The sequence below is a fragment of the Sciurus vulgaris genome (genome assembly GCF_902686455.1).
Source record: "Sciurus vulgaris genome assembly, chromosome: 9".
NCBI lineage: Eukaryota > Metazoa > Chordata > Mammalia > Rodentia > Sciuridae > Sciurus > Sciurus vulgaris.
The window spans coordinates 59,695,445-59,718,575 of record NC_136469.1 but is presented as its reverse complement, the minus strand read 5'-3'; the positions used below and the strand labels follow the sequence as shown (position 1 = coordinate 59,718,575).

The window sequence follows — 23,131 nt, the reverse complement described above, 5'->3', positions numbered from 1 at the left end:
GCTGAGGCAGGAAGATCATGGGTTCAAAGCCAGCCTCAGCATCTTATCGAGGTCTAAAGCAACTCAGTGAAACTCTGTTTCTGAATACAATACAAAAAAAGGGCTAGGGATGTGGCTCAGTGGTTAAGTGCCCCTGAGTTCAACACCAAGTACAAAAAAAAAAGCATAAAATATGATAAAACAATCTAACAGTGAGAACAAACCTTTTTATTAATATATTGAGATAAACTACAGAGACTGAAAGACAAAAATTCATAAATCATTCAGTAGAACATTCATTAAAAATCAAATGCATTTTAACAGTTCTCACACAGAAAAATTTATTTTACATAAGTCTGACATAACATTATTTTACAAATCAGACATTTCATCTTTAAACCTAATTATATAATTTTTAATGCACTATAGACAAAGTAATCTCCTTTACCAGTTTCACTTCATTCAGCTTATATAGGCTTCCATTAAAAATTCCATCATAACTTCAAAATTACCTGTAGCTTTTTAAAACAAACTAAAACTAAATGAAAAGAAAGTCTTATGTAGCAATCTAAAAATCAAAACAAAGCAAAAAAAGAAGCATTTCTTAATATAAATTACAAAATAGCAATTATGTTTCTTATCATTATAGTCATCCAATCTCAAAAACAATTCATTTTCAAAGCAATGATTAAAATACTCCAAAGTCACTGAAAATCTCTACTATTTTAATGGTGCTCTTAAATGACAAAGTAGAATATCAGAATTGTAGACTCCTGTGTAAATGAGACTTGTATTCATGCCAGGTGTCATCTGCTATGTAGTTAATAGACATCTTGACAACTAATCATCCCAATTTTTAATAAATTACTAAACTAAGACACTTCAAGAAACACTTCTTACCTTTATATATTTCCAGATTGCTAGATTTAGAAAGATACAATTATATTTGAAGTATGGGCCTACAGTAGGAATTTGCATTAAAACATGAAAAAGATAAAAAGAAAGAATTCACACCAATGAAATTCTGTGGACTGATTTTCAAATTCAGAAATATGAACATCCACTGCTAATGGAAGCCCTGCTCTGTGCAAATGCAGTGTGGTATATATTAAACAATCACACATTTGAGGTATTAGCTGGAAGATATATACACTTATACAGGTACACATCCACAGAATATTCACAAATCTATTGGCCCCAACACCAGCGCATAATCAAATTAAATGAAAAGGAATCAAATACCAACAAGAAAAAGTTACAGGGAATTTATAAAAAAAATGTGGTTACATAATCCTTAATATAAGGACTATGTTTTGAGGAAAAATGTTTCCATTAATATGAAATTATCTGTTAATAGTCATGAACCAAAAAAGGAAGCCTAAATTCTAGGACTGTGTTGCCTGCCAGATTATTAAAGGGGTATGTGAGAATGAAGAGCCTCATTCTAGCCATAACTAAAAATGTGAATTTAGGAAAATTTGAAAGTTATTGCCAGACTACTAATTTCTCTTTCATTAATTAACTGGCAGAATTTTATGTATTTTAATAAGGCAGTAGTCCAACAGCCAAAAGACAAGATTTTCAGCTATTTAGTGAAGATTAAAATTCAGGTTTATTGTTCGTTTTCATTAATGTTTTGTTGTTGTTCAGATAAGAAAAAAAAATGTTATGAATTCCCTTTCAATTTGCTGCACTTGGATGAAGATGGGTAAGTAATACAGGTAGTAGTGAACCCAAGCTTTACGTGCAGAAGCTAAGTAAATGAATACATTCTCCTCTTTTTAACCATTTGGTCCTTTGTAATAATACTCATTTAACTGGAAAGATGATTATTTGGTCCTCAGGTCATCAAGAAATATTTCACTGTCTTAACAATGTAGGAGACTTATTTTTTTAATGAAAGGTATAAGAATACATTAATATGTCACATGTGTTAAATAGCTGCATTTTAAATCATTACAGTTCAGAAGGGAAATCAAATAATCATTTCTTTTTATTTTACATACTAGTGTAAAAGATTTAATGGTAAAACTAAGCATAAAAGTGCAATTAAAGTTAAGGGCTAGCATTCCACATTCCTGTTCCCGTGAAAACCTGAGCTTACAAAAAAGCAGTCTTTTAATGCATTATCATAAAATGCCTTAAAGACTTTACTTTGTTTACCAAACCTTTATAAATCATAAAGAAACATGTAACGATTATGAAACAATTAAATATTCAAATGCAATCTGTTCCCAAAATCAGTTATTTCACTTAGATTATTAGACAAATAACTTGATATTTCTCATTGTTGAGAATTCAGTCATCTTATTTGATCAAAATAAGTTCTACAACTTACAAATGACTAGCACCGATCTATTTGGGAACTAAGGAAGCCAAAGAAGAGAAATAAAGGTATTATTTCCTTTTCCTCAAACCCTCAAAGACAGTAGTACATAAAAAAGGGTAAAAAAAATGTAAAGAATTAATAAATAGAACTGCTGCCAAACTTCTAAAATATCAGCTAAAGAAGCTAGTTAATAAGCAAAAATAAAAGGGCTTTTATTTAGGTGGTGATTAAAATGAACAAGTCAAATTATAAAGTTCTGGCTAAAAATAAGATGGCAAAATACTGGGAGTTTTACCATAAAGGAGTAACATGAAGATGTTACACCTCAAAATCTTTTTAAAATTAACCCAAAATTTTAAGGTACTTATTGGGTCTTTACACCATGATATAGGTGACATTAAGGACTCAATCTATACTTACATACCTTATATGTGGCTTAAATTGTCAGCCACTCTCAATCATTCCCCACAGTTGATTGAAAATTTCATTTTCAAACACATTTCCCCTAACAGGTTATCAAACAGAATGTAGCAATAAACCTGAAATATAATACTGTCCAAAAGTCATGTATAACTTTAAGATATATAACTTAATTTGATAACTTCACCTACCCCCTCAAAGCAGGGATTAAAGAAATAAATCGGTCCATAAGAAGCATCAATCCCAATAGTGTGAATTTCACATTAATACATTAACACTGGAAAAATAAAGGTGAAATTTTTTTCATTAAAATTTTTATAAATTTCTGATACATATGAGCTTTCAAAGGTAATTAGGATGTTACGACTTTTTAAAATTCATTCTACAAGCTCAAATAATACTTAAGATTATATATTTTTTAAAGCATTGTTTGTTTGTTTTTTTTGTTTTTTTTTTTTTGTTTTTTGTTTTTAAAGGTCACAGTCTTAAAAGCAAGATGGGTAAGTTGTCCAGGTTTCCTAGGACAGTATGTTTAGTTTCATGTACTGATTTAATCAGGCATTATCTATTGATTCACCTGGAAAAGGGGAAGCAACAACATTCTTAAGAGTATATCGTTGCAGCGGTTTTATTTAACAAATGCAGGGGGGAAAAAAAATCCTTAAAAAAACAAAAGCCACTCACTCTAGTATTCTCTCACAAAAAAAAAAACTACCAAAACCTGTTCATGTTCCATTAACTGAGTATGAAAATCATCACAATATTACAACTGTTAAACAGAAGACTAGAAATGAAATAGTTTCATACTCAATATATAGGCACCCAAAACTTCAATTTCCAACTTTTTTTTAATAACTTATATTATGGATTTAATTACAAGGAGCTTATTCCTACAGAATTAATTACTCAATGGTTAGTAGATTTTAGCTCAGAATTTAAGGATGACTTGCTATAAGTCACTATTCTACCTGCTACTGTATTTCTGCCCACTGTTGCATGTGGCCATAAAAATCATGCTCTGATCAAATAAGTGAACTGTAATCTACCTCTATGTTTCAGAGTTGGCAATAGGGTTAAAAGGCACAAGGCTATAATTTGGTAATAATTTTTCTTATTACTTATTTATAGAATTCACTTACTTCTGGATCCTGCTTAAATGATTATTAAGAAACTCAAGTTTCCATAGGGGAAAATTAGGTGAGTCCTCTTCATAAATTTTACCAGCCTTCAAAGACATAAACGAACATTTGGGGCCTTTTACTTATTGGAATTGCAAATGGCATAACTGCAATTTACTGTTGAAGACCTTTTTAATTTAATATTTATAGCCATTTCCTCATGTTTTCTTTAAAATCTATCAGTATAGCATTTCATTTCTATGCATGGATTAACAATTCATAAAACTAAATAGCAAACTGATACACTATACCAGTTCATTTATCTCAATACATATTTTGGAATATAATCGCAATATTAAAAATATCAGTTCCCTCTAAGCTGATAATGCTATAAGATTTTACACAAAGTTAAATAGTTTTTGTTTTCTTTCTTTCTGAAAAAGTTTCACTGTTTTAACTCCACATACTCAACACCTGACAGGGAAAAGTTGTGTCATATAACATTTATTCCATCAACTTAAAGGAAGTGTCTTATGGAGCTAAACACTAAAAAAAAATAAATAAAAAGGCAATAATCTGTATATACACAAAATGATCATTCCATAAATATTTACACGAGGGAAAAGGTAGAGAATCACTAAAACAATTGCTACAGGTATAAGAATCCTTTCTCAAGACATTTTTAGTTAGGAATCTTAAAAGCTTTTAAAATGAAAATTGCAGAAACATAAATATTAATTTTAGTTCTCAGTTCTTACTATTTAAAGGAACCAAGAGGTCATAAACAGCCCAAGATTTCAGGAACCAACTATTCAGTTCAGTTTTTAATATCAAATCTTTTTTCTTCAGCTCTTATGATGAAACTAAATTTACAGAAGAGATAAAGAGCACACTGAAAGGTATAAATAAAAATTCCAGTTCATCCTCCTTTATAAAGGCTGGTTAGCCGCTCCAGTTCTTTACAGTTGTCCATGCTCAAGGCATCTGCCTTCCTTCGGAGTCGATCATCACGGTATACTTTTGCTGCATACTGCATGTCTGTTTCTGTTAACAAAGAAAATATTTTGCTAATTAAATAATTCACATCATACTGCAAAAATTCAAATCATGCTTCACAGATCTTCAATGTACTTCTATTTGCTGACTTTTTTAAAAAATGAAGAAATACAAGTTCTATTTTTTAAAGCCATTTTAATAAACTTTTCTAAAAAAATGACAATTTTACCTAGACTAGCATGTAAAACAAACACAGAAAGGAAAAAAGGATAGAATCCTGTCAATTCATGTCAAAACACTTTACCCTCACTCCTGAACCCAATGGTTTAAAAAAAAAATAATCACTGCTCTGAAGCATCATCTTTGCCTCTTATCCTAAAAATATCATATGCTATTCCATACTACTAGTGTTTGTTCTTGCTGTGATTTTTTGTTAAGGCTTTGAATAATCTCAAAATTTAAGTTAAAAAAATTAAATCTTGCTCTGAGTTTACTCAAATAAATATATAATGTTGCTAATGCAACAGACAAAAAATGCTATTGTTAGATGACCATAATACTGATAGTTAGCATATAAGAACTTCTGAGGTTTCCTCCAGTGAGTGGATAGCACAAATAGGAAATAGATGGGACTATAAATGAAAGTTATTCAGGGAAGTCACTTACTCTCAGTCCTTTCATTGTTTATTAATACTACTAAAGGGTGGGAGTAGAGATGTAAATTTTAAGAAGAAAAAAAATACATTACTTTATAGAAAACAGTGGCCAAAGCAGATGCCGTCAATTTTACACATTAGTCAGGACTAAAATTCAAATATACTCACAGGTAAAAGTTTAGTATTTCATTTGTAATAATCTCCAGAAACAAACTTTATTCAAGCAACTGGGATAAGAATTACAGTTCAATCAATATTACTCTATATCTTTTACATACACATAATGTACTTGTAAAATTCGTTTGTTGATAAGTCCTCCCAAAACCAGAACTGTTAAACCAAAGTTCACACTGGCAACAAATGACAGAGTCTAGATTCAAATGCAAATCTCCAATTTCTACCTTATATTCTTTTCACTAAAAATTTCAAATTATTGCTTGTATTGCAAAAAACACTTATTTTCCAATTTGTATATTAGAGAAGTGACTCCAAAACAGGGGGAAAAAAATGGGCAAAACAATATCCATTGGCCAACAATGGTTTTGATGACTTAATTTATAAAATAAGCTACTTTCAAGGCTGGGTGTAGGTCAGTGGTAGAGTGCTTCCCTAACATGTACTAGGCCCTGAATTTGATCACTAGTACTGCAATGAAACAAACCAGAAAGATAGTTCCTTCTAATCAATGAAGAAAACATTCAATCAATTAACTGTTATTCTGAGCTCTTCCCTTTTTCATCATCATTCAAAGCCCCTAAATTACAGATATACTGAATTTCAATTTTATTTTGAAAAATATCAACACAAAAGAACAGTACAGCAAATACTCTGCAACTATCATATCTGACCAATTCTTCACATTTTGGTCAAATTTGCTTTAATATTTCTTTGTGCAATAAAGGCTTTTTTGCAGAACTACTGAGAATAAATTGCTGATATATGATATTTCATTTTTACACTTCAGCATGTTTCCCACCTAGAGCATTCTTTTATATAGATACAATATAACAATATAATTATCAAATTCAGAAATTTAACTGATATACTATCATTATCTGATATACTGTCAATATTCATTGTTACCAGTTGTCCCAGTAATGTCCTTTATAGGTATCTCTCCCCAGCTAGGATCCAATCAAGGATCATACATGGCTTTTAGCTGTGATCTCTCTCTAGTCTCCTTTAGTCTCAAAAAAAACTTTGTCTTTTCTGTTTGTTTTTTTCTGGGTGCTGGGGTTCGGGAAACCTTACCACTAAGTACATCCCCATTCCTTTTTGTTTATATTCTGAGATAGGGTCTTGCTAAATTGTTGAGGGTCTAAGTTGCTGAGGCTGGTTTTGAACTTGCAATACTGCATTAGCCTCCTGAGTCACTGGGATTACAGGCATGAGCCATCAGCCCAGCACAAAGAGATTTGTCTTTTATTTCATTGATATTTTTTAATATAAGAAAGCTGTTTTGTAGTTGAATAGCATTAAAAACAATGAATTAAACTTCTGGTAGCAAATTTAACAAACATACATATAAATACATACCGTATAATTGCAGACAACTTGGTTTATGGATAGAATATGTACTGAAGGATCCTTGAAACCTATTAATACTGATCCTGCCAGACTGCTAATAGATTAAACTATATTAGGCTAAGCAAAAACACTTGCTTAGAATATTATGCAATTTAAAATAATAAATAAAATATTGAATACCTACTGATAAGACATTATGCTGAGTGTTTACTACATATTATCTGTTCTTGATAAAGTAACTGAAATTTAGAGAACTTAAATAACTTGGTATAGGTAATGTATTATTAGAGCCAGTTATTTTGTGAGGCAATCCCCAAACTTGCACTTTAACTATCATATTCACTGATTTGAACAAGTATTAATTTATAACAATAACACAAGTACCATTAAGTCCTTACTGTTAATCAACTACAGTTTTAGGCCACATGTACATAAAACACATTAGTCATCCCTCACTATCTATGTTACATTGGCTCTAGGGCCCTCCACAGATATTCATACATGAGGATGTTTAAGTCTCTTATATGAAACGGTACAGTGTTTGAATACAACCTGTGCACATCCTCCTTTATACTATATATCTACATTACTTATAATGCCTAATATGATGAAGAGTTGTGTTATTAGTTATACTGTATTGTTTGGAGAATAACAAGAAAAAAAGCTGTACAAATGTAGGATAGACAGTTTTACCCCCAATATTTTGATGGATGACTGATTGAATCCACAGATGAGGAACCTTCCACAATAAGGTACTGACTATATTTAAATACTGAGCATAGATTAGGTCGCAGGTAATTCCAGAATATTCCTTGCACAGGGAAATCTATAGTAATCATTTCCAAAGACTGAATAAGTTTAAAAATATTAAACATTTCACAAACTTACTTTGCTGCCTTTCTTTCCAGCAATTATTTCGAATATTAGTCACATAATCTTCTTCCACACTCTTCTCTACCTTTTGTAGTAACATTCCTTTATATTCATTTTTAAAGTCCTTGTTGACATAGTAAACAACACCCAAGTTTTCTGTCTGCATTTTAATGGTCTGCCCTGATCCACTGTAAAAGAGATGAGTTACTTTAATTAAAATTGAACATACTAATATACTACTATGAAATAAAGTATAAAAATTAAAATGATTAAAAAGTTAATATTAGTAATAGTTACATGTTCTCAAATTGCCTAAAACTGATTTCATGTCATAAAAAAGTAACCAAAGTTTTCCTTTTTGGTACTGGGTATTGAACCCAGGGGCACTCAACCACTGAGCACATCCCCAGCCCTTTTTATTTTTTATTTTGAGACAGGGTCTCACTAAGTTGCTTAGGGCCTTGCTAAGTTGCTAAGACTAGCCTTAAAACTTTTGATCCTCCTGCTTCAGCCTCCCAAGTCCACTGGGATTACAAGCATGTGCCACTATGCCCAAAAGGTAACCACACTTTCAATGTACTATGTTCTAATAAAGTTCTCTCAATTTTTAGTTAATAAGTCTTATTTGTAAGAAATAAGTTATTTAAAGACAAATCTTATTTTTAATACTGTAAAATCACTGCCAATATGATTTTAGAAAGTTTCCTTTATATTCAGTATTTTACATTAAAGTTGTCTAGAACAGATGTTTGTATTAAATTTCCTTATGTACTGACCTCTTAAAATCATTTCCCATTTAATGACACAAATCAATGTAAGATCAATTATTATACTTTCATCTTTATGGTATCCTTGATTTTCAGTTTTGTCCTTAATGCAATACATGTCCTACCACATTAAATTCAAGTTCAAATATATAGAACACTTCTGTCCTTAACTACAAGTGGAAATGTAATTGACATCATACAAATTTATCACATATGTAGCTATATTAAAAATCAGATATTTTAATATTTGGTACACTTGTAATAACAGATTTGGCACTTTAAAAGAGCAAAGGCCCTTTTAAAAGCAAGCTAGATAAGAAAGCAATAACAATTTTTTATAAAACTTTACATAGCTACTTACGATCTGGGATATAAGGAATAAGGAGGATTGGAAACCATCAGTTGGCTTAATAATGACACAAGGATCAGTACAATAATGGGCATCAACTGGATAAACACAGAAAAACCTCCCTATAAAAAAATCATCAAAGATTAACAAATTGTAATATAACTGTAGTGGTCAATGATCCAATAGCTGTTATATATAATTAAGAGGAAGAAAGGACATTTGAGATCATACAGTACAATGCTTTCAAATCTGCCTGATCATACCAACCTCCTAGGGTGATTCTTGAAAATTTAACTTTCCAGGCACATGAAGCAATAGACAATGATAGAATGTGATCTCACTTTATAGATGAGAAAGTCCTTGTCTGTGTGTGTGTGTGTGTGTGTGTGTCTCACTTACACACACACATACATACATAGAGACTACCAATGTGCTAAAGATTGTAAAAATGTTTTTACCTTGGATGTGGGGGTTAAAGATTGGAATTGATCAGCAGTACAGCTGTGGCTGAGGCCTTTCAGTTTTTGGTCTAGTGCACTTTCTATTTACCTTTCCATCTTGTGACCTTAATTGCTATAGGCAATTAGGCATAACTGCATTAGATTAAAGCACAGTTCCTCCTAATATTTTTTTCAGGATGAATTCTAAATTTATTAGGACCAATAATAAGAAGTTACCTTCAAAACATGTATGGTGCAGGTGTATCCTCTTTAGAATCACAGAATACCAATCTGAAGGGGTTCTATTATACTGCCCAACCACCCACTACCATGACCTCCACCCCTGTTCCTACAATATCCCAAAGGGATTTTCTAGTCTCTATTGAACACCTTTGGTAGAGAAAACTCATTATTTCCTAAAACAACTTGCCCTATTTTTTTAGACAACTCTAATTGCTTTTCCAAACTGAAATTTGTCATTTTGTGATTTCTAATCATATCATAAACTTACGTCTCCTCTTTCTTCTTCTCTTTCATGTCCACTGTGTCGATGCTGATGTTGATGGCTATAACCAGCTCGGCCATTTGAAAATGAATGCACACTACCTAGAAAATTAAAACCAAGGTTAAATTAGGGAGAACAAATATGATCAGAAAAATTACTTTGTCATTTACATTTTTCTTTTAACTTCTAAAAATTACAAAAATAATAGGTGTTTATTTTGAGCAATGAATGTTTGCTGCCCTCTTTTCTTGTGAGTGAAGTATGGATTGAAACAGGAATAATTCTTTCCCAGTTTTGCCTCCTTTTAAGTTAGGCTGAAGTTTCTTACTTATGAAATATATTCCACATATATAAAAAAAAAACTTCAATAAAAGTTTGGTTAAGTTTTTTTTAACAAACCTTGGATCTTTACTCAGAAACGTTGATTTCTGCATTTAAATGAGTCATAACCACCTCTAGAAATCAAAATATAGCATGGTATTTTTTAAAAGGCTATTTAGTATGCCATAGAATGTGTGCCACAACTTATTCAAAAATTCTCTTGATGATGGATATTCAAATTGTTTTCAAATAAGGTGATGACCCCAAAATTGTTATTACTGACAAATTTGGCAAATTAAGCTATGTTGTAACTAGTAAGAACTACAAATCAGAAAAAAATTCACAATTGCCTGAAAGATTTCTGATTGTTCACAGCATATTTCAGTCGAAATTACTGATTTTAAATAATTTTCTGAGAGGTAATTATGTATTCAAATATGTCAAAACAAGTTATATTTTTAGTGGTTAATGTGTATTTATATATCCTCTTTCCTTCAAGAATACTTTACAAAAATGTCATCAATAATGACAATCTTTCTCAATAATATTCAGAAAGGACTAGCAGGCCAAATTATACTGCTTGTCCATAAAGATTGTCCTGATTTTGAATAGGATGTTTAACTCAGCACCTTAAGTAAATGCTGTAAACAAGCCTGGAGCTATAATTTGAATTATCTTAGAGAAGATACTCTGAAATAAAATTAATTTCCATATAAACAACTCATAATGAATGTAGATAAAGTTCACTATTACTTATGTTGGTATTGTAAAATTTATTCATTTAGTGGTACCACTACAATATTTCACTTTGATAGCCTACTTTAAGTAATTCTTTCTATCCTAATGTTAAAAAAAAAAACAAAACAAAAACATGAGTCAGGTATGATGGTACACACTTATATTCTCATCTACTGTAAGAGGCTGAACAGGAGGTTCCCAAGTTTGAGGTCACCTGGGCAACTTAGTGAGACCTTATCCCAAAGGAAAAAAAAAAAAAAAAAAAAAAAAAAAAAAAGGAAAAAAGAAAAGAAAAGGGCAGGAAGAGGGGTATAGCTCAGTGGTAGAGCTCTTGCCTGGCATGCACAAGGTCCTGGGTTCAATGGGTTCAATGCCTACTAATACTGGGAGGGCAGGAGACCAAACACTTTATGTATAAAATATGAATCAGACTTTTTACTATTTTCATTGAAAATATATATTAAGATCTCCACATACATCCAAATTAGCAATCTATAATGTCTGTAATAAAAGATTTACAAAGTTCTCCAGAGAACCAATGCCAGGCTATACCATACTTCTCACAACTATAACAGCACTTATCTGAGACACTGCCACCCAATTTCCTGTGTCCACCCTCTTTCTTCAGTTTCTTCAGTTTTAGATAAAATACTTTAGAATACTCTTCAACTGTTTTATAATTAAAATATATTCACAGAAAAAGGCAAGCTATAGTAAAAGTAATAACCCTAACATTTTTCTCCTACGTTCATGGAAAGTCATCTCAGGAGTCTAGCACTCTAAGAAATGAGGGGAAGAAAGGAGATGAATCTCTAAATAGATTAATAGGAAGGATCTCAATCTTCATAAAATGTAGTATTTACAATTATATTAATTTACCTGAAGGAAATCCACCACCAAAAAATATATTGAACAAGTCTTCTGGAGTTATATCAGCTTCACAACCTCTATGGAAATTAAATCTGCCATTGTTTTGGTGATTACATGCTTGTTCTTCATTGCCTGTGAGGTCATACTGTTTTCGTTTTTCTGGATTGCTTAAAACAGCATATGCATTTCCAATCTCTGAAAAAGGAATGAGTAAAAGTTAGTAAGCGAAGTTTTTATTTTATAAAAGACTGACCCTTAAACTACTGTCAATTAAAAAAAAATTACTTGAGCTGGGCACAGTGATACATGCCTATAATTTCAATGGCTTGGGAGGCTGAGGCAAGAGGATCACAAATTCAAAGCCAGCCTCAACAACTTGGTGAGGCCTTACGCAACTCAGTAAGATCCTGTCTAAATAAAATACAAAAAAGCACTGGGGATGTGGCTCAGTGAGTAAGTGCCCCCGAGTTTGATCTCTGGAACAACAACAAAAAGTTGCTTGAAACTAATCAAGATTATAAAATATTAATTTTATAATTTGACAGGTATAACAGTTAATAAAATTAATTTTAATAATATTATACATTGTTTGAAATTACACATATTATTATCTCTCTTTTTTTATTTTCATCTCAACTTTTCATACCTGACATTCAAATCTCCCTACTGCTTTGGAAACAAAGGAACATCCATCTATCTTTTAATATTGTGCTCTATCCCCTAAAATCTTGTCTCTCTCTGAGTGCCCTAATTTGGCCATTCATCAGGACTGTTCAAGAAAATAACAGCAGCAGTATCCATCATTTATGGTGTAGCTATTAATTCTGCACCCAGAACCTTTCTACATTATCCTTTAACAACTCCACTTTACAGATGAGAACTTTGAGTCTCAAAATGATTAATTTGCTCAAAGTCAAATTCTCAGCACAATCATATACTTTCACTACTCCATAAAACCTACACCATAAACTTTTTATTTCATAGTCTTGCCCAGAATGAGCTATTCTTTCATCCTATTTCTGAACTATTTATTTTCCTTAAGACAGTAAACTCCGTAAGATAGGACCTGTATCTGTTTCTACTGCAACATCCCAAGATCCAGCATACAGTCTAAATTAGTTTTTGAATAATACATGTAATTCTCAGTTTTCCTATCTCATTTTAGTATTTCATACTTATTTATAAAGGATTCTATTTCCCATCTCCTAGTCTCATATCCAAGAGGCAATGGCACATTGGTTATGAGAATGTCTTCTTACAGCAATTAATAACAGTTATAATGCTTTGAAGCTAAAAGTAGGCCCTACTTTCTTCTCATTCTGACACTAATCATTTCATAAATGCAGCTTGCTTTTTAAAATGGAATTAAATATGGAATATTTTTAAAAATACTTTTGGGATCTATGTGGTGGCTGCCTTAGGTATTTTCAAAGAAAACTGATGCTCATTAGGTAAGTTGGTTTGAGATAATTACAAATTACACAAATTAATTATACACACATATAGTCTGGAATTTCCTCTGGTATGGCTTCCTAAAACTGGGATTCAGAGATCGCATTCAGGAGGTCTGTGAACCTTGCTTGATGAAAAATTAGGTGGATGGTCCATCTACCTGAGATGGTCACAAATGTTCTTCAGATTCTCAAAGAAATCTGTGACTTACTGGGTTCGATCCCCGGCACCACATAAAAACAAACATAAAATAAAGGTATTGTGTCCATCAACAACTAAAAACATATTTCAATAAAAAAAAGAAATGTAGCTAATTTGTAATGTTATTTCAATAGAAACCGTAAGAAGAAAGCAAAACGATGTACTTACAAACAATACCACAGCATAACCCATACCTAAAAAACAAAAGTGCATCTACCAATCTCTACTAAAGTTGTACTTCCAGTAACAGTATGTTTTAGGATATAACCTAAACTAAATGGCTATTTCATAATTCTCTTACTTTTGAAATTGTTAATATATAGGCAACCCAATTCTATTTTTAAAGCTTTAAAATATAATTTCTAAACATTAAGATATTTTAAAAGATATTTGTGAAATAGTCATAATCTATATATAATTATATCTGTAAGAAAATTTACTTTATATGCTGTAACCAAAGTAACTTTCTATTCATTTATTTTGTGCTATACCCATAATCAATAATTTTTAACAGTTCCTTATCATCTAAAGCATTACATCCAAAATTTATTTTGGTGTTCAAAAGCCTTACAAAACATTTCTACCTCACTGTCTTTAATTACACCAAAAAATAGCTCCCACTTCATTCTTCTTTAAAACTTCATTTTGAAGTAACTATAGATTTACATAAAATTTTATGAAATAATACAGAGATTCCCCTATACCTTTTACCAAATTTTCCCAATGGTAATGTCTTACAAAATTATAGTACAGCATTTCAGTTTATTTCAGTTTATTTCATTCATAGTCAGGGTTTGGAACACTTCTACCATCACCTATATGCTGTCCTTTTATAACCACACTCACTTCCTTCCCTGCCAATCCTTTTCCTACCCTCTGATAATAACTAAGCTGTATACCCTTTCTATAATCTTGTCATTTCAAGAATGTTATATGAATGGAATAATAAATAAATGGGATTGTATCATATAACAAATACACAGAAAAAGCAAAACTTTTTGGAATTGTTTTTTTCAGTCAGCATACTTCTCTAGAGATTGATCTAGGATGTTTTACATCAGTAGCTTAATTCCTTTTATTACCATACTACTTCATGGTATGAACACAGCACTGTTTGTTTAGCCATTCATTCTTTGGATTGTTTCTAGGTTTTAGCTATTACAAATGAAACTGCTATACACCTTTAAATGCTGGTTTATGTGTACACAAATTTTTATTCCTCATTTCTGATAGTTGTCTAGTTTTTTGAGAAACTTCAAAAATGTTGTACAGAATGTGTCATTTTACATCCCATCAACAACGTATGAGCAATCTATCTTCTGCATATATAGCAGCATTTGGAGTTGCCATTATTTTTTTAACTTTAGTCATTATGATAAGTATGTAGTGACACCGCATTTTGGTTTTTACTTTGCATTTCTCTAATAGCTAATGAATGATGTTGAAATCTTTTCATACTCTTCTCTACCGTCTGTATATTACCTTTGGAACCCAGTAAGAAATGTTTCCATCTCTTTTGTCCATTTTTGAAAAAAAATTTTTTGTAGTTGTAGATGGACATCATGCTTTTATTTGTTTGTTTTTTTATGCAGGGCTAAGGATCGAACCCAATGCCTCACACGTGCTAGGCAAGCACTTTGCCATTGAGCTACAATCCCAGCCCTTTTTTGTCCATTTTTTAATTGGACTATGTTATTTAACTTTTGAGTATTGGGTTTTATATATATTCAAGGTACTAGTCCTTCATCAGGTATGTGCTTGGCAAATATTTTCTCTCACCTGTCGATTGTCTTTTCATCTTCTTAGTAAAGTCTTTAAAAATTCTGAAGTCCAAGTGATCAACTGTTTCTTTTATGAACTCTGCTTTTGGTGTCATCTTAAGAAATCACTGGTCAGCCCTGGATCCTAAAGATCTGTCCCTATAATTTTTTGCTAAAAGTTAAAAAGTGTTGTTTTGTATTTACCTTTGAGATCTATTTTGACTACATTTTTTTGCATAAAGTATGGTTTAAGTCAAGGTTGTTTACTTATTTATTTTCCTATGGACATCCAACTATTCTAAAACCAGTGCTTTAAAAGGCTATCTTTCCCCCACTAAATTGCTTTTGCACTTTGTGAAAAATCAGGATATATTTTATGGGTCTTCTTTCTGGGTTCTGTATCCTGTTCTATCAATCAATATGTCTATCTTCTTCCAGTACCACACAATTTTGGTTACTATAGCTGGATATATGTCCTGAAATCAGGTACACTGATTATCCCCACTCTTCTTTCAAAAAATCATTTTTAGCTATTCAGATTCTTCTGAGTCTCTGTTTAAATTTTAGAATAAACATTGCTAACTCTGAAAAGGATGAAGACAGAAATTGTGCTAAATCGGCATACCAACTTGGAGAGCACTGGCATGTTTACTATGTTCAATCTTCTAATCCATGCACATGATATTTTGCTTCATTTATTTAGGTCTTCTTTGATTTCTTTCATGAATATCAGGTAGCTTTCACCATAAGTTTTATTAAATTTTCAGCCAAGCACTTACTTTTTAATTGGTGATTGTGAATGTTAATGTATCTTAAATTTCAGTGTCTACAAGTTGCTAATGTATAGAAATACAATTGATTTTTACATGTTTATTTTGAATTCTACAATCTCACAAAATTCACTTTTATTAGGGGAGTTTTTGGTAGATTGCTTGGGATTTCCTACATACATCATTATGTCAATTGCAAATATGTACAATTTTATCTCTTGCTACAGCTAATCTGTAGTCCTTTTATTTCTTTACACCTTAATGCAATGGCTAGAACTTCTAACACTTAAATTGGACATGAATGGTAAGAAGGGACATTTTTCATCACTAAATATGTTCACTATAGATGTTCAGGAGTTACTCTTTTTCAAATTGAGGTAGTTCCCTCACCCCTTCTATTCCTACTTTTCTCACAGTTATTGTCATAAATGGATGCTGAAGTTTTTCAAATGATTTTACTGCACTGACTGATATAATCATATGGTTTTTCTTCTTTCTTTAGCCCATTAGCATAGGAATTTCATTAATTATTATTATTACTGTTATATTATTTTGGTGGTATGGGGAGTGAACCCAAGGTTTTGCATATTTTAGGTAAGCACTCTACCGCTGAGCTACATTTCCAGCTACTAGGTTACACTCATCTTCATATAGTGAACAAAATTTGCATCCTTACACTAAACCCCACTTGGTGTCAGACTATACAATTCTTTTTTTATATTGTAGTATTTTGATATTTTGCTAAGCATATTTGGGTTTATTGTATAAGTGATATTAGTCTTAATTTCTTCTTTTGTATTGTCTTTGTCAGGTTTTAAGAGCAGGGTAAAGCGTTATGTCAAATGAATTGAGAAATATTTCCTCCTATATTTTGGGAGAAATTATGTAAAATTACTTTTAATTAATCTCTAAAAATGTAGTAGAATTTTCTAGTAAAAGCATCTAAGCTTGAAGAGTTTTTTTTTTTGGAATCTTATAATTATAAATTTAATTTACTGAAAAGTTCTATAGAATTATTCACATTTTCTATTTCAGTTATTACTTTTATTCTTTAAAGAATTGAATTACCACATCTAACATGCAAATCTGTGTAGGTGGAAATATTCTTATTTCTCTTATTATCCTTTGGATGCCTATAGAGTCTGTAGTGATACTGGTGTTTCTGACAGCATTTTTGATGGTGGTCATTTCTAGTCTCTTTTTTCTGTCAGTATGTCAATTTTATTGATTTTTTCAAGAAGTTAGCTTTTGTACTACTAGTTTCCACTACAGCTATTTTGTTTCCAATTTTATTGATTTCCATTCTTTCTTTTTCTTGCTTTGGGTTTATTTTTTATTTTCTTTTTTTAGTTCTGTGAGGTAGAAACAAAGATAATTGAATCGAGACTGTTCGTCTTTTCTAATATACATTTAGCATTATAAATTTCCTCTCAGCATTGCTTTAGCTGATCCTCTCAAATTTTGGTATTTGTGTTATTTAGTTCAACGTATTTAAAATTTTCCTTTGAGACTTCCTCTTTGACCCACAAGTTATTTAGAAGTACACTATTCAATTTCCAAGTGACTAGATATCTTCCTATTATTTTGTTACTGATTTTTCTTTGAATCCACTGTGATAGACAATGTGCTCATAATTTCAGTATTTAATAGTGAAGATTTATTTTCTTTTTTTTCTTTCTCCTTTTTAATTCTTTTTTTTTTTTAATGTATGTGATTGAACCAGGAGCACTTCACCACTGAGCTACATCCCCAGTCTTTTTTACTTTTTACTTTGAGATGAGGTCTTGCTAAGTTGCCAAGGATGTCACTAAGGTGCTGAGCCTGGTCTCAACCTTGTGATCCTCCTGCCTCAGCCTTCCAATTTGCTGGGATTGCAGATATTCACTACTGTACCTGACTATGAAGGTTCAATATGATCCAGAAAAATGGTCTATGTTGGTCTATGGTCACCTGAAAAGAATATGTAATATGATGTTGTTGGATAGTGTTCTATAAATGTTGATTAGATGCTGGGTGACAGTCATGTTTAGTTATTCTATAGCCTAACTGAATTATTGTCTAATTGTTCTATCGACTGTTGATAGAAACAGGTTGAAGTCTCCAATGATAACTGAATTCGTCTATTTCTCCTTCTAGTTCTATGAGTTTTTGCTTTACATATTTTGCAGCTTTGTTTCTTGGTGCATACACATTTATATTATAATGTCTTTTTTGGTGGATTGACACTTTTATCGTGATATAATGTACATCTCTGAAGTCCTAAACCACCCCCAAGTTATCTCTACTGACACTGTGAGCAAAGAATGGGAAGAGTAAAAAAGATGGGAGCTTTTCTTACTGCCCAGCACAAGTGAAATTCTAAGCTCTCAACTCATCCTTGTCTGTCCCACAGGAGGAGGGTTTAGAGCATTTCATTACAGCATGGAGATGGTGGGTAGTCTGAGCTCTCTACTTAGCTTTTGCTGATGTGGATCAGAGTAAGGCCACATTTGGCTGCTATGGAGTATTATTTTTCTGACTTTCTAGGCTGTCCCTTTCCTGGTCATTTGGTGAAAAACAAACAAAAAACAGATTTTTACTGTTTTTTTTTTTTTTTTTTTTTTTTTTTTTTTTTTTTTAGGCTATCCTCATTGGTGTTTTGGGATTTATCTGATCCTTCAACGCCCAAACTGGAATACAATGCACAAAACAAAAATAAACACCCAAGAGGTTCACTGCCATGTTATGCTTTGGTTCTCAGGTATCTAGCTAGTTTACCTTCTTTCTCCACCTTTCAGTCTTCCTGTCTTATTTAATACACAATGTTCATAGATATACTCTAGATATTATTATTAAATTACAAGACCTAATACAAGTAACAGCACCTGATCCATAATTATTTTTAAGAAAGCACATAAGCAGCCAATTAATGTCCTCTGTTACTGAGTTCACATATATGCCAAAAGGCAGAAGTACTTTTCAAATAGTCTCTGAAATACTTGAAAGTCAGAAGATAATATAAACTGGTTGTCTTTTTGTTTGTGCTGGCAATGCTGAGGATCGAACTCAGGGTTTTGCACAAGCTAAGCAAGCACTGTACGACTCAGCTATGTCCTAAGCCTGAGCATGTTTTAATGGCATCTGTGAGAGAGAAGGGTAATATAAAAACACTGAATATATTTAGAAAATCACTCTATATGTAAATAAAATCTTTGCTGCTTTGGAAAACTTACACTCCTAACTGGAAAGATGAAACAGTCACATTTAGTAGACTTACCTTGAGAAATCTTTTATTTGCAAAGCTTTACAAAAACATACAAACGAAACAGCTATCTTATTTAATTCCTGAAACCAATTACTTGGAGAAGATAAAAATCAAGTGGTTTCCATTTTTTATAAAATAATGTTCAGAAAGCTATCAATCTGTACTTTAGCTTTCATATAAAAGAAATAAGTATGGTCCGTACTTAGAGATTAAACAGTTCAGTATTCCAAAAACAAGTTAAGATCAACTGGCTAAAAATTAAATAAGATAATTCAGAAAGTAATGACAAAATCCTTTGTGCTAAATTAATGAAACCTGTCATTTCTGTGTGACTGACACTAGCTGAATGATGTTCTAACTACATCTGCTCACCAAGCATCTATGGATTACAACTTGAGTTTTCAGTGTAGTTTCCACTTATCAGTCAATTCCCAATTCTGATCTTCTTTGGGACTAATAAATTGGCATTCTGATTTACAGATAATCTCTTGTGTACTGAATAATGTGAGCCTCTCCCCTAGAGATAATCACCTTCCAACATGTTGTTAAGTACTACGTTTCTCGTTTTGCAAAGCAGAGCATTAAAACTCTGAAAGACACCACTCCTAATCACAACCACCACTGCAAAATCCTGTTGAACAGGATGTAGTAGTATATGACTAATTCCTACTACTGAGGAGGCTAAAGCAGGAGGATGGCCAAGTTTAAGGCCAACTCAGCAACTTAGTAAGACCCTATCTCAATATAAAAAAATAAAAATGCCTGGGGATGTAGTGTAGTGGTAGAGTGCCTAGCATGCTTTGGGTCCTGGGTTTCATCCCAATACTGTAAAAAACAAACAAAAAACAACCCAATGAGTATCTAGGTAGCTTTGTGGGATAAGCAACACCAGCTGTAGAAATATAGGTGCATACACTTAGTTGGTCCAAGACCAACAATGCTAATATGACAATACAGAAGTGAAAGAATTTAATGTCATTTAATGTTAACATTAATGAAGAATACTGAAGTCACCTAGCAGATTACACATGCAAATAATCCATTGTCAAGATATTTTTGAAATTTTAAAATTAAATGTTCGTATCTTACAATGTGGAACTTTTAAATTGGGGGCAACATAGTAATAATTATTTCAGGATGTCAGTGATTTTTCTGGTTACCTGCTGTATACATGAAATATTTTGTTTAATAAAATTTAAATTCTTTGCAGATATTATGCACCAGCAATAAAACAAATATTTATTCTACTTGAAAATTTTACTAGAAATTTCCCAACTTTGTGTACTTTTGAATGACAAATTAACCTAAGTGCTATTATTTATGTTATTTCTGTTTAATAATGTAAAGTCTATATTTGTAAGAAAATAACAGCCCTATTTTCTGGGCACATTCTTCAGGTACTTGACAAGAAGTGTGATTTGTTAGTGTTTTTGAATAAAGTAACTTTTCCTGTACTTACAACATGCCACTTTTAATTTAAGGAAACAAACTGAGAAAGCTCTCCCTATCACTGTGGTATTTTACTTCACCAGCACCACTTGGGCAGTGCTTTTATTGGAACATATTAGAATTCCCAAATGTATTTCCTTGGCAACTTCCTTCAAGGAAAAAAAAAAAAAAAACAAAACAAAACAGTATTTTGTAAACAATTTTAATTCTTATGAAAGACCAACTGAGTTTGCCATCTTTTTGAAACACTTAAAAAAATCACAAATTTAAGCATTTTTACTATAAATTATTAGTTAACTACAAATAAGTTGTAACAAAATATGAAATTATAAAATAGTGCTGACACTATTTACCAAATTGCCAAAAAATACCCTGAAAGAATATTGAGAAAGAAAATAAATGAAAAATGAATAGTAGGCAGGAGAAAAGAAGACAGTTTTTAAAAAGAAGAAAATCACATCAGAACTACATATAAAGAGTGCAAAAAGTGGCCAGGTTTAATAGAAATATAAGAATACTAGGGAGAAAGCTAATCTAACCAACACCCGAATTCTAAATAGTCGGTAGCAAAAACTGATAAAAACTACATTTTGCTTTTACTTGACTGAACCAGATGTCTGTATGCTAAAAGGGCATGCAAAATCATCACCCTATTTATTCAGAGTAAACTAGAAAGCATGCATGGGTACCTAGAAAAGTTACTTTGGACTATGTTAAAACTGGCACGTTGCTTTTGTGAAGCCAAATCTGTACTTGTTTGGCTCTAGATGAAATAAGTTAATATTAAAGTTTTAAAGGGTTTTGTAGACCTTTGCTTATGCTGATATTTCTAAACGCACCAGTCCAAAAGCAGAATTTAATATTCTGAAACACGGTCAAGTAAATTCTAAAAAGAGCTTCATTAGTAAAGTTGCTTTAAAAAGTTTACTTTACTTTTAAAAGCATCTGTTGCTCCAGGTGCATGGTTTTTGTCTGGATGAAACTTCAAAGCAAGCTTTCTATAAGCTTTTTTCAAATCTTCATCACCAGCATCTTTTGTAACTCCAAGTACTTCATAGTAATTTTTACATTTGTTAATGCTGTAAACAAGAAAGTGTATCATAATGTAAATTTCAAGGAAGAATGTCATATAATATCTCTAATTTTCAATTTATTAAAATAGTATAAAAAGAACTATCTGAATTGTTTGCTCAAAATCTAATGATGGCTTATCCCTTTAAGGGTTGGTTTGCTTCATTCTCTTGACTGGTCATAGACCACTCCTCCAACCTCTTCTCATTCTACGGAGAATAATCCATGACAATGTCCTTAGTGCAACTTATCACAACTAAAGAGAAGTAAAGCAAAGAACATAACTGTAGATGAAGGACAGCACATTCACTGTAACTAAAATGGAAGAATCAAAGCAACTTAAGATTACTTTTCAGTGGATTAAAAAAAATTCTGAAACTCGCCAAAGTATGTCATAGCTAAAAATAAATACATATGACATTCCGAGAACTTAAGTTCTTGCACTATGTAGACCTAAAGAAGTATCAAAGCAACAGTTTAGTGTATGTAAAACAAAGAAGTATCCTATAGTTTATTCCTCAAGGTAAACTAATTCAGCATGATTATGCTGATGAGAATTTATCTGAGTCACTCTCTGAAAAAGACACTGGGTCCTTTGTAAATAAAATACAATAAAATACAACATGGGACTAAAAAATGTTTGTTACACTTCATTTCCACTGTGATGAGCACATTCCTAAAGATTACTTACATAGTACTTGAAAGATGAAATAGACTTAAGCCTAGAGTATTTAAAGTACATTAGGAACTAAAAAGGAAAACTCTGAACGGAGTAAAACATTAAGAACTCTGGGATGCCAGCATTATCCCACCGCCTAATAATCTGGCATCACGAAAGCCATGGTGCAGTTGTGGAATGAAGATGGTGGTAGAGTGTACACAGCATGTGTGCAGCTCTGGGTTCAATCCCCAACATCAAAAGAGCTAAGGTCCATCTTCAACATTTTTTGTACCCATACTCTGCAATTTAGTTGTGTCATATATGGGTGCCTTGACGGTAGCAGTAATGGGTAAAATAATCTAAGGCAAAATTGGTCACTGATAACAAAAGAACTTCAAAGACTGACTAAGAAAAGACGTCTTTTTTTTTTTTTTTGACATGTCATATATATATATATTTTTTTTTTTAACTACTGAACTTATTTGCCATCACAGTGCTTGTTGCAGGGAAGGTTCTCAGATATTTTTTGAGTGAATGAGTCTTAGCTCTCCTTTAATAATGAAAATATTCATTCTCTGTTATATAAACTGGGGTGGGTGTTGGTGGGGAGCCGGAGGGAGAATGGTGAGAGAAGG

The 23,131-nt window shown here is 31.8% G+C and overlaps 1 protein-coding gene and 1 long non-coding RNA gene across 5 annotated transcripts in view; one reads left to right on the top strand and one right to left on the bottom strand.

Annotated features, from left to right (window-relative positions):
• Positions 1-186: 186 nt before the first annotated feature.
• DNAJB14 (DnaJ heat shock protein family (Hsp40) member B14) overlaps positions 187-23,131 on the bottom strand; it is a 44,310-nt gene continuing 21,365 nt past the window's right edge. For all 3 annotated transcript variants that reach the window (XM_079153834.1, XM_079153836.1, XM_079153835.1), the window contains 6 exons: positions 21,698-21,843; positions 11,898-12,083; positions 9,966-10,060; positions 9,027-9,136; positions 7,914-8,086; positions 187-4,890 (listed from right to left, as the gene is read on the bottom strand). In XM_079153834.1, the coding sequence (XP_079009960.1) occupies positions 4,766-4,890; positions 7,914-8,086; positions 9,027-9,136; positions 9,966-10,060; positions 11,898-12,083; positions 21,698-21,843 (835 nt within the window). In that variant the 3' untranslated portion in view covers positions 187-4,765. The remainder of the gene's footprint in view (positions 4,891-7,913; positions 8,087-9,026; positions 9,137-9,965; positions 10,061-11,897; positions 12,084-21,697; positions 21,844-23,131) is intronic.
• Positions 8,095-20,769, top strand: LOC306669720. 2 transcript variants are annotated; one of them, XR_013766211.1, is made up of 2 exons: positions 8,095-8,457; positions 17,795-20,769. It is a non-coding gene; the product is annotated as an uncharacterized lncRNA (long non-coding RNA). The 2 variants fall into 2 exon arrangements; XR_013766212.1 differs by lacking the exon at positions 8,095-8,457 and adding an exon at positions 13,390-15,291.